The sequence below is a fragment of the Diabrotica virgifera genome, chromosome 1 (genome assembly GCF_917563875.1).
Source record: "Diabrotica virgifera virgifera chromosome 1, PGI_DIABVI_V3a".
In the NCBI taxonomy this organism is placed as follows: domain Eukaryota; kingdom Metazoa; phylum Arthropoda; class Insecta; order Coleoptera; family Chrysomelidae; genus Diabrotica; species Diabrotica virgifera.
Window position 1 is genome coordinate 293,939,464 of NC_065443.1, and position 13,303 is coordinate 293,952,766.

Here is a 13,303-nt window from a genome sequence, read left to right on the forward strand (position 1 = left end):
TACATTAAATATTAATTTGTTTTGTTGTATTATCCACTTCACAATAATTATGTGATATATTTGATTTAAAATTAATTCAAGAATTTTTTGTAATTGCGTACGGACTGTACGCTGATTAATGCATCCGTCTATTAGAATTTCATATGTTCTTCTTTATGATTGACATTAAGGCCATCGGAACATAATTCGCAAATATTTTACAGCCATCCCTACTTTTTCTGTCTTTACACGGCAAATTACGTGTAGTAAAATTCACACTGGTATGGATATGTAAACATTACTAGAATGTCATTCTACTTGACAATGTCATTATTAACTTCAAAGAGATGTGCATGTTCTGGATAACTGTTATTGTGAATGTGAATGTTCTTGGATAACTGTTATTTGTATAATTGCAAATTATTAATTCAGTTAATAAATGTGAAAATTTTTTTTCACTAACTGTGTACTTATTCGATTGTAATAATATATGTGTACAATCTAAAAAAGAGTAAAAGTGTTAAAGTGATTTTTTAATATAATATTGTTACTATGGAACGCTTACAATTTTGAACATCTTTAACAAAAAAATACTTGGATCACAGAATATATCATGATGTATTCTCTGCTTGGATCTTCCATAAAAAGAAACAATAAATAACTTTTTAATAAGTTCACGTCTTAAATCAATCATTTATCAAATCATCATTATCATCATTTGGCTCTACAACTCTATGTGAGTCTTGGCCTCGTTTACTATTTCCTCCATTGTTGTCGGTCCTGAGCAGCTATTTCCCATTGCTGTACTCCCATTTTGCGTAGATCACTGGCTACTGCGTCCTTCCATCTCTTTCTTGGGCGACCAACTGACCTATTTCCATCGGGCCTTTCCCAGAATGTGGCCGTTTAGAAGTCTTTCGTCATTTGATCTTAGTACGTGACCCGCCCATCGTATTCTGTTTGCTTTAATGTAGCGTACTATGTTTTTATTTCCTTATATTGTCTGAAGTGCATTATTCTTCTCCATTCTCCTGTTGTCTCTTCTCTACAAGGCCCATAGATAGTCCGCAGTATCTTTCTTTTAAGTACCAGTAATTTTGTTGTTTCCCGCTGATTCAGAGTCCATGTTTCGCTTCCATACGTTATTGTGGGACGAATTATTGTCTTATATACTCTTATTTTTGCTGGCCTTGAGAGTATTTTTGATTTAAGTAGGGTCCTTAATGAGTAATATGCCTTGTTTCCTGCAATGATCCTGGCTGCCACGTCCTTTTCATAGTTATTTTCAGATGTTGTGATCGCTCCCAGGTACTTAAATTCTTTGACGACTTCAAAATTGTATTCATTAATTGTTACGTTTTTTCTAACCCTTGGTCTTGGGTTCTTCGTAACCATCATGTACTTGGTCTTGTCCTCGTTGACCTTAAGACCAACTTCCTTGGCTCCGTTCTCGAATAGGGTGAAAACTTCTTTTACATCTCTGGTGGATTGTGCAATTGTGTCCACGTCATCCGCAAAGGCTAATAGTATTTTTGATCCTTGGGCTGCAAATCCATTTGTCAGTTGTGGCTGAGCTTTCCTTAGAGGAAGGCGAGAGGATCTCCTTGTCTAAGTCCGGTGTCAATGAGGAATTCCTCCGACGTGGTGCTTCCAATTATTTATCAAATACACTCTCAATATTATTTAATCAACAACTCAAAATATTCCCGATGCCATGTCAAATATTTAAAACTGTCACTGTGTCTTGTCATCATATTCTATTTGACTCAGTGCGTTGTATGACAAATATAGCGAATGTTCAATTTGAAAAATATCACCACGGATGTGGTGTCCATTTTTTTCGAATCCTGAAAAAACTAATAAATATTTTTTAAAAATTTAAACGCAGAATGAAAGACTAAATTATCATCGAGGGCCGAAAGTCTCTTAAAATTAATAAAAAGTTTCTTTTGAATGAGATATTTGAAATTAAAAATCACACTACATTTTCTCTTAGCTTTTCATCCCTGTAATTTATTAAAATAAACATTATAGAAGTTTTCAGGGACTTTCGTCCGTCGGTAAGAACGTAATCTTTCATTCGGCGTTTAAATTTTTCAAAAATACTTATTAGTTTTCTCAGGATTCGAAAAAAAAATGATTCCCCATTTGAATAGCATTACAGCCGAAAATATGTACCCATCCACTTAATGTAATTTAATCCATTAATTTCTAAATGATTCGCTTTTATTCGTGGAGCGGGCCACGAAAAGTATATTTGCGGCACTATATTTGTTTCTTTCTTATTCGCTCGTTGCGAAATATGCTCCTGTTGTGCCTCTGTTCCTGTGGTTTCCCCTGTGTGTGCAGTGATCATTATTTCTTCCTGGCTTTGTTTGCCATGTACTGCTGTTTCTTTGGAATCTGTTTTCGATATTAAATTGTTGACTTACGTTTTCACTTATATTTCTATGCTTGTTTTGTTGTCCTTATATTCTTCTTTCCTTCTGTTGAAACTCTTTTTGTGTATGTACTTGAATATTTTCTTCTACTTCTATACAACAGTTCAAAATTTTTTAAATATCTTTCAGATAACCAAATATTAATGACTCTATATCAAGAAGCAGCTGGACTTAACCATATTGGTAATACAAATAAAATTAACGTAGAAAAATTAGTAAAACTATTAAATTTATTGGAAGCAAACATTAAAGTAGGAACAAAAATATCACCCCTCTCCAACGTGAGTATTAAAATACAGTCAAATCCCGTTTATCCCTGGGATTATTCTTTAGTATATTCTTTTTATTTCAGAAGGATCTTCAATTATTTAGACTATCAATAGAACGAGTACTAGCAACCGCAGATGCTTGTCTAATATGTATGTACATAATGACTTCCAAAAACATGCCGAAACGCGTTTATTTGGAAGAAGTCATACATCGAATCATGCAGTACATAAATCATAATATTACGAATACAATTCTCCCGGCAGTTGATCCCACGTATTCAGCAGAAAACAAAACTAAAAAGAATAATCAAGATTCGAAGCTAATCTCCGAGAAATGTTTAATTCTCTTGGGTGTCAAAATCACCGAACTAGTCTATTTAATAGCGGAATTAATCGACTTTCTGACATTAGATGAAACGGCCATCTTTCTTGCCTTCTCCATAGGTGCTGCTACGTTTTGGGCGAAGAACGTGCAGAATTTACAAATAGCTAGCATGAATCTTGTCACTAAGGTAAATATGCTAGTTTTATATTTAAAATTTTAAGAAAATATATTAGTCAAAGTATTTTTAGAAACCATGGAGGAAATTGGTCCAATAAGTTTTCAATTAAATATATTTTAGGAATATTTTTCAATATTTTTATTTTAATATTTCTATTAGGTTGAAAACTTTGACTTTCAGTTGCCAGATATCGCTCCATATACTCGCTCCATATACTCACTCTATATGTCACTCCATAAACGTCAGTAGCAATGCGGGGATAAGCTCTTGGTGTTTCGTCACTTGGGGCGGTGAGCAGCAAACCTACGCCTCTCTGATGATGACTCCAAATAGAGTCAAACATCATCGATTTAGAGTGCTGGTTTGCGCTCTCTGTTCTAAGTGAAAAATTAGACAGTTTTGCCTTCGCATTGCAACTGAATAAAAATGGTATACATTTTTGTTTTATTTTAAAATATACACTCCTGGCCAAAAAAATTCGGACACCTTCAAAATGGGTCATTTTTGATGTTTCGAATCTCCTAAACCTGTTGTCCGATATGTAATATTGTTGATGTAATATTGTAGCTGAATAGGTAAATTTCATTGTATACCGGGTGTAATAATAATACTGTGTTTTTTCATCAAAGTTCGGGACACCCTGTGGAATATTCTCGCATTTAAAAAATATTGAAATTAAAATTTAATTATATCCTTAGGCTTTCTTAACATTCTGCTTTTTGACCCATTCACTTATGTTGAATAACAAAAAAATTAGATACTTTAACAACTAGCCATGTTTTTCATCAATACCTGATGTTTCTAAATAAGCGCGACAAACTTTAAGGGTTAATTCTGCACAAAAAAATAATTACAGTTTGCTATATAAATATATGTCCGCAAATGCTTCATTTCCAAGATACGGTATGTTGAATTTTTTCTTACAAAATGACGATTTATTTATTCCTCTAAAACCGGTTGAAGTATGCAAATAAAATTTGGTGGGTTTTAATAGGTAGTTATTTCACATTTTTTGACATTCAACTAAAAATTTTATATTCACCATTGGCGTGCAAACAGGTAATATTACCGGGTAATATGACCCGTACGCACGCCAATGGTGAATATAAAATACATAATTGTATGTCAAAAAATGCGCAATAACTACTTCTTAAACCTCTTAAACCCACCAAATTTCATTTGAATATCTCAATCGGTTTTAGAGCAATAAATAAATCGTCAGAGTGTAAGAAAAAATTCAACATCCTGTATCTCGAAAACGAAGCATTTGCAGACATATGTTTATAAATCAAACGGGCATTATTTTTTCATGCAGAATTCCCCTTAAAGTTTGTCGCACTTATTTAGAAACACCCTGTATTGATGAAGAACATGGGTAGTTGTCAAAGTACCTAACTTTTTCATTATTCAACATAACGATACCTCAAAGCAACAGTGAGATAAGTCCAAAATTTCAATTTTTCTTTCAGTACGCTATTTACATAGAATGTATTGCACTCTATACTGGTAACACTGAGATATGTATCTCTGATAACCGAGATACACATATCTCGGTGTTACCAGTATATAGTGCAATACATTGTATGTAAATAGCGTACTTAAAAAAATTGAAATTTTGGACTTGTCTCACTGTTGTTTTGAGGTATCGAATAAGTGAATGGGTCAAAAAGCAGAATGTTAAGAAATGCCAAGGCTACAATTGAGTTTTAATTTCAATATTTTTTAAATGCTAGAATATTCCACATGGTGTTCCGAACTTCGAGGAAAAAACACAGTATTATTGTTACACCCGGTATACAATGATATTTACCTGTTCAACAACACTATTACTACATCGATATTCTTAGAGAATAAGGCTATAACATATTAAAAAATCACTAAAATTGAACAGGTTTAAGAGATGCGAGACTTCAAAAATTACCCATTTTTAAGGTGTCTGGGTTTTTTTGGCCAGGAGTGTATATTAGTTTGCTTATTTTAACGATAAAGTAAGGGTGGGTGATGTTATGTTTGGGTAACTTAGATATTTTAAGCAACCACATCAAAGAGAAAAACAAAAATTGATAGCATATTAATATAAGAAGCGGAGATAATACACGAGTCTACACAAGAGGCAAACCCCCAAAAAAGATGACCATGATCTAGAATTCTTCCAACACTATACCTACTCTTGCAGACTTTTGCTAAATCCTGATCCTTTAATTTTTATTACTTTATTTTCGTATATCCTACTTGCTTTATTTTATATTATTACGATTCGATGTTGACTAGCCATACACTCACCCTTTATGACTTTACAGTTGGTAACATCTTTTAGCTGGCCTCATCTACACCGGAAAAAATCTATTTGACTTTACTTTCCCCCGCTACTATACGTAACATACTGGTTATCAGCGAGCCCCCAATATCCTAACACTCTTTTATTCCTACTCTTCCTCTTCAAATAATAATATAAGTCCGTTCAAATCACCCTCAATAAAACAGTCACTCTACGACTACACAAATCTCCAGCATCTTAGGTTATTTCAAAACTCTTCCCTTTCCTATTCTTCACAGCTTACCTGCGCAGCGGAGGTAAATATGACTGCGTTCACCAGATGCAAATACGTTCACAAATGTTTGCGCTTTGATTCTAAACTTGTTGACAGCGAGCTGAACGGTTGGTTGTTTAGGTTAAAATTTGACATTTTCCTTGCTTGGTTTGAACGTAACCTAAAATAAATTTTCTCAATAAATACATTTTTGAATTTATTTTTTTTTATTAAAGGAAAAAAGAAAATTTATTTAATAGATAATAACGTAGCAGAATGTCTTTAGTAGCCTTTATTTTATATATAAAACCCTTATCAATATATTCTACAATATATACAATTTAAATTCCCGCCACATTTTTTCAATATTCAACACGTTTGCAAAGTTCAACTTAAATATTTTATTGTTGTTCTGAAGCTATTTCCTTGTGGCATTTTTATGATTAATTATTTATATGGGAAATAAGCCACAATTAAAATGAAAAAAATAATTTTATTAACGATTTGGGCGTCGAAACGTTAATAAAATTATTTTTTTCATTTTAATTGTGGCTTATTTCCCATATAAATAATTAATCATAAATATTTTATGTTTGTAAAAATGGCGACCGCTTTCCAAACATGTTTGACGTTAGCATGTCGTTCAGAAGCATAAAGCGCAAACTGATTGCCAACGTTTGCATCTGGTGAACGCGCCCTATGATATTGAAATAAAGATAAATAGTCGAGGAAATGAAGCATTTTGGCTCGCAATTTTTTCGTCCAGCATGGATTTATTGAAATTTGCACAGAAAGTAGGGAATAGTTTAAGGATCATTTTCTATATCATGCCGCTGTACGCTAAAACCTTGGGGGTGGTACATGTAAATCAATGTAAAAAGCAATTCTAAGAAAAAAATGTTTTTTACATTTTCTCCGTAAAACTAATATTTTTCGAGTTATTCGCGCTTAAAAGCAACAGTTTTTCGTCGAAAAAAATCAAAAAAACTGCAGATAACAAAATTGTATCTTTTAGTAACACAAACTAAATTCTTTTTCTAAAATATCTTTAAGTCCAACACAAACCGAGATGCGGCATGTTAAAAGTTAGTGTTTCTCGTCAAATGAATAATTTGAAATATTCAAAGTCAAGTAACGGGAAAACTTTGCACTTTTCGATGAAAACTTAAATTATCTTTTTTTAAGTATACAATTAAACCTTTCAAAGAATAATAATAACAAATTTCTAGCATAAATACAGAGCGATTTATGATCAAAAAAAGGTCGGTACCTGCTTTTATCTACGAAAAAATCAGTGAAAATAACCCCCTAACTACCCTCCTAATTAAAAATTGGTCTTCACCTTTCTGTAACTCCTTGTATACCTATTTGTATTGTCAATACACCCAAGAAGTTTGACCTATTTAAAAGGCCTAATTTTAGAAAAATTGGAGTTTATAGAAAAATTGATTTTTTTGCAATTTCATATTTTTTACCTTTTACTTCAAAATATCTCAGAAAATACTGGAGATACGAAAAAAATGACTAATTACTAAATTGTAGCTTTCTTAATAACTAAAATCATATTGTGCGCATATATTTCATTACAGTAAACAGTTAGTGAGATATAGCTGTTTAAAACCTCTATTTACGAGAAAACATCCCCTTATTCGAGCCCTTTAAACCCAACCCAATTAACAATTAAGGGACCTAATGAAATTAAATTTACACGGTCTTATAGCTCTTTAAAAATACTACAAAGTCATTTTTGAAAAAACTGTTTATCGCCAAAAATGAAGGAGCTATGTTTATAAAACGAATTTTTTTTTCGAAATATTCGAATAGTCCGCTTATGGAACATTTTCAATGCATGTATAATACCACAGAATTGGTTCGTATACTGAAAGATGACAAACTATTTGTATTTGTACGTCTACATATTTGTAAATTCGTATTTTTGTGTAAATAAATGTTTTTGTAATTCTTTAATTCTCTACGTTTTTTTCTGTATAGATCTATTAAATTAGCTACTTTTAAAAATTGTAATATTCTTAAGGGTGGTTTTTAAGGGTTGAAATATTAATAAAGATTATATCCTAAAGCATAAAACAATCATTATTTTTAGCCAATCAAAACCAAATTTTACCCATATTAAAGTTTACGATATTTTTATATAATTTTTGACAATAAGGGGTAGTTTACACCCATAAAAATAATCTACGCCCTTGAGCATGTTATAGAATATAAAGTACAGGGTGAGATGATCCTAATCCCAAAATTTTATGTAAATCGATGCAAGCCGAAATTATTCTTTTAGGATAAGTAATTTTTTATATATAGCTCCAACAAGGGTGGTTTTAAGGATTTAAATATTGTGATAGTATATCTTAAAGCATAAAACAATCATTATGTAACTAATAAGAACCAAATGTTGACAATATTAAAGTTTAAAATGTTATTTTACAATTTTTTACAATTAGGGGTAGGTAGTTTTCACCCTTAAAAAACCAAAAGCGTACAACGGCTCAATATAGAAAATGGACTAGAGGGTGAAATGAGCCTAATCCCAAATTTTTGTACAAATCGATGCTGGACGAAAAAATTGCGAGGTTTTGCCATTTTTTCAGTTTCATTTCCTCGACTAAGACGGTTTCGTTTTGTTTTAATTTCGATTCACTTACTATCCTCTGACACGTGTTTCTAGGTTTCTTCTTCTTCTTCTTCGTCTAGCCATTCACGTCCACATCTGAACATAAGCCTCTTCAAGTCTTCCTTTCCATTGTTTTTTGTTGTACGCTACTTGTAGCCAGTTTTTCCCGGCAGTTCGTTTCAGATCATCTGTCCATCACATAGGAGGTCTGCCTCTAGGTATTTTGTGTTCGTATGGTCTCCAGGTTAGAATTGTTCTGTGCCATTTGTTAAGATCGCTCCTAGCTATATGTCCAGCGTATTCCCATTTCAATTTTAGTGATTTTTGTACCACATCGGCGACTTTGGTTTTCTGTCTAATCCATGTGTTTGTATTCCTGTCTTGAAGTGATATGGCAAGCATTGCTCTTTCCATCGCGTGTTGAGTGACTCTGAGTATGTTCATATTCTTTTTTGTGATTGTCCAGGTTTGTGCCCCATATGTTAATATCGGAATAATGCATGCATCAAAAACTTTAGATCTAAGATGTAGTTGAATTTGCTGATTTATGAGTATATAGTTTAGTTTGCCGAATGCTGCCCATGCTAACTTTCTTCTTCTTTTTATTTCTTCCGTTTGAATTTCCCTATTTAGTATTATTTTTTGTCCTAAATATATATATTCTCCAACTTTTTTTTAACTTTGTTGTTTATTATTGTCATCGTTTCTTCGGAGTGCATGACTCTTGTTTTGTTTAAATTCATTTTAGTCCTATTTTAGAAGATTCTGTATGTAGTTCTGAAAGCACGATTGGCAGTTCTTGTATTTCAGTAACTATCAGGATTATGTCATCCGCAAATCGTAGATTACTGAGGTAGCGGCCATTGATGTTTATTCCCTTATATTTCCAATTTAGATTTTTAAAAACATCCTCCAAAACTAAGGTGAACAGTTTGGGTGATAGAGTGTCTCCCTGTTTGACTCCTCTGTTTAATGGTACAGGGTTCGTGTATTCATTTTCATTTCGGTAGTATGTAGCTGTAGCTTGGTTCATAGTTTCTTTTATTAAGTTAATATATCTGCTGTCTATTCTACAATTTTGTATTGCGTTTATTACGGCGGTGTGTTCTATAGTGTCGAAAGCTTTTTCGTAGTCTACAAATGCTATAAAAACTGGAAACTTGTATTCGCTACATTTTTCTATTAATATTTTTGTGATTAACAGGTGATCGGAAGTTGAATAGACTTTTCTAAAACCTGCCTGTTCATATGGTTGGCATTCATCTAATTTTCTTGTTAGTCGAGTAGTTTTGACTTTGGTGAGTATTTTAAATAGGTGGACAATAGACTGATGGGCCTGTAGTTTTCCAACTTTCGATTATCACCTTTCTTGTGTAATAAGATTACTTTAGAGTTGTTCCAGCTCTTAGGGACTTTGCCCTGGTGTAAACAACTGTCTATAAGCTTAGTTACAATTGCAATGAGTTCTTTACCTCCTTCTAATATCATATCTGTGGTAATCCTATCTTCTCCTGCAGCTTTATTTCTCTTCGTGTTTCCCAATGCTGTAGTTACCTCTGAAATTGTTACTTTTGGCATTATTTCCGATCCAACATTTTTTATTAATTTCCGTGCTGGTCTCATTTCATCGTCTTGTTGATGTGTTCTGTAGAGTTCCGTGTAAAATTCTTCTATTCGTTTCAGTATGTTTTCTCTAGTTGTGATTTCATTTTCGTCTTTTCCCATTAATGATATTATCTGACGTTGTCCTAGTGTCGGTCTGAGGCATTTCGTACTCTTATTGCTTTCAATAGATGTTGTTATTAATTTTTCTTCTTCTTTTCTTTTTTATTTTCTGATTCCTTTTCTAATCTGCCTATTAATTTCTCTATATACTGCGGTTCCCTTTTTGTTAGATTTATTTAAGATCTTCCTTTTTTATATTTGCTGTAATATTTCTTTGTCTAATTCATTGTGTGTTGTTTTTGGTTTTTTCAGTTGCAGAATGCCTTTGTTCACTGTTTCGGTTATAAGGTTATTCAAGTCATCAATATCATTGGAGTTTATCTGCTGCATGTTAACTTGATTTAATGCATGCATTATCTTTTTATTAACTTCACTATTTTTTATTTCTTCAGATGTCCAGTTGCATCTTTTTTCGTGTATTCTTTTTCTTTCTAGTTTTTTGTTTATTACTAGTTTTGTTATTATTAGTCTATGGTCGCTTCCTAGGTCAAACTGATTTAATACAATACCGATACGTCTTTTACTAGGTTTCTATTCTAAATAGAAACCTAGTAAAATAGAAACCTAGTTTCTAGGTTTTCCCGTTATCAAATAGGCTTTGTAAGAAGACTGAATTGACTGAAATATGATATTCACGATAGTATCGCCTGTACTCGGTTGGATCACCACCATCAATTCTTCTGGTTACCCTTACTGGATTTTCCTTCCACTCGTTCAAAATAACACTACTCGATTTCTGCCGTGACTGTTTGCACTACTGTATATTAACTTGCATTCACCTTCAAGGTTTCTCGATTAATTACCTTTCTAATGATTTTATTTCACACAAAGTACACCAATCATTCTTCTCTGCATGAAATCGGCGAGATCTCTTCGTTTACCTGTCATAATTTCGACGTTGAGAGTAATATAACTTTCTTATCATCTTGGATGTGATATAATCTCAACCAGGTAATATAATTCAGTAAATAACACTGCGATTCTTTTTTTTGTATTAGATAAATCTTTAATCTAGTCTTCTTTTTCTCATAGGCATCTTTCAGTGCGTCACAGTTTTTCGATTTCTTTATAACGCATTAAATTGTATGTGACAGAACTCTGTGATTAGAGACATTTATAACATTTATTCCAGTTGTCGATAGATGGCGCTATAATAAAAAAAAAATATTTACGAATTATATAATATATCTACGAATATAATCTGTACAATTTATAAGACTATACAAATCAAAGAAAATGCCATTTTATAAATGCAATAAACACAATTGACTTGTTTTTATGCCAAATTGCAAATAAAATGTGACAACTGTCAGATTTAACTAAAATTTCATGTTAGAATAAATGTCATAAATGGGTATTATCACGGACTTACCTTTTTTTCTATCATTTGTGACGCACTGAAAAATGCTCATGAAAAGGACCATACCATTATCTTCATTGCAGCTATTTAGAACATATAAAAGACACCAAACAGTATTTTTGGACAACATTTTATCTTCCCTTATGCTCCTTCCCACTACCAAACAACATTTAAAAACGTATATATTAAAAGACGGAAAAAATATATCAATAGTGAGCGCCTTGGTTGTGCAGCTAATACAATCCATGGTTACTTTACCAGAGAATCTCTTTCAGAAAAATACCAAGACCAAAACCAAAACCAAAGACAAGGTACTATATAAAAATTGAACACCGAAACATTTTTATATCATAATTTTTTATCTTTCAGGTCGATATTGACAGCCTTATTTGCACTAAATACAAAGAAGCAACTGCTATGGCAGCTGGTTTTCTTACAATTTTCTTTCACAGATGCTTTAAAATGCAAAAGAATTCAGACCGTCGATCATTATTCGAGAACTTCGTAGATGATCTGCTTTTGGTTAGAAATAATCCAGAATTTCCAGGTACTGATCTAGTACTATGTTTGTTAGGAAAGATGCTGGTGAAACTCTTTCTAAATAAAAATGAGCAAGTAGCTCTTAGAGTAGTTAGTTTGGATTGTTTGAGTATAATAGCAGGTAAATTGAGAAAAGACAATGTCTTGTTTGCGTCTGAAAAAGCTAATATCGATGATATGATCAGTACAATAAAGCGGAGGGAACAAAAGGGCAATCAGAAAGATGTGGGCAACAGAGAGGTAAGAATTTCATGAAACTTTAATATTTGTTGATATACTAATACAGGGTAGCGAGAAAGTATGGAAACACGGTGATTTCTCGGAAACCTCTAAAACGATTTTTATAAATTTTGATGGTTAGGGGTGTCCTAATGCGGTCGATATTATAGTGATAATTACATTGTTGTCAAATCTTCCGTTTTTCTGGAAATCTAGTGAACTTTCTTATTTTAAATAGAACACCCCATATATTTTTTGCATTTTGAAGTCCTTAAGAAATACTAATTATTCTTCATGTTATGTTGCCTATAACTAAATGACATAATTACGGAGTTATTGCTACATTTATTAAAAAAAATTAAACAATATATAAAAATCAATTTTTCGGCCCAAGTAGACAATATTTTAGGTTCTTTGGATCATTGGGAACAAAAAAGGTCTTTTATAATTTTCCTCAAAAGTTAATCGTTTCCTAGTTATAAACAATTTAAAACTGAAAAATATCGAAAAATGACGACTTTCAAGGTTCAAAAACACAAGTAAAAAATCATTTTTAAAATTACGAAGTACCTAAATTCAAGCTCTAACCTTTTTCTATCAGATCCCTATAAGAATTTTTGGCATATTTTATTCTAAAATATTGTTTTTTTTAATTGTTAATAAAGCTCATATGAGAAGACGGGCTATCGCGCATCATTAACAACTAAAAAATAATGTTTTTTAGGGCCGGTATTTCCAACCTCACTTAAGCAAAAGCTTACTTTAAGCCTTTGCTTAAGCTTGGATGCCTGTATTTCCACTTCAATTTGAGGCTTAAGCCTAGGCTTAAACCAAATAATTTTAAGCTCGCGCGGGAGTTGGTTTAAGCCTTTGCTTAAAATTTGTTATCTGTTTTTTGAGGTTATTTCTATAGATTATTAATTAGAAAGTTATTTTGAAAACCAACTTTTGAGTAATAACGTTATTATTAGATTATTAAATAATAATCTATTAATCTATTAATTCATTAATCGTAATAACGATTATTAAAATTCTTACTACTTTTGGAAGGTGTAGGCACATGCAAATTATTTGTTTCTACAATGCTTGGTAGGTATATTTATTTAC

The 13,303-nt window shown here is 32.1% G+C and overlaps 1 protein-coding gene across 1 annotated transcript in view; it reads left to right on the forward strand.

The window, feature by feature from the left end:
• Positions 1 to 13,303, forward strand: part of LOC114324227 (nipped-B-like protein A) — a 73,577-nt gene that overhangs the window by 15,722 nt on the left and 44,552 nt on the right. The window contains exons 4-7 of the mRNA XM_028272011.2: positions 2,550 to 2,701; positions 2,773 to 3,201; positions 11,521 to 11,748; positions 11,807 to 12,217. Coding sequence (XP_028127812.2) covers positions 2,550 to 2,701; positions 2,773 to 3,201; positions 11,521 to 11,748; positions 11,807 to 12,217 — 1,220 coding nt within the window. The remainder of the gene's footprint in view (positions 1 to 2,549; positions 2,702 to 2,772; positions 3,202 to 11,520; positions 11,749 to 11,806; positions 12,218 to 13,303) is intronic.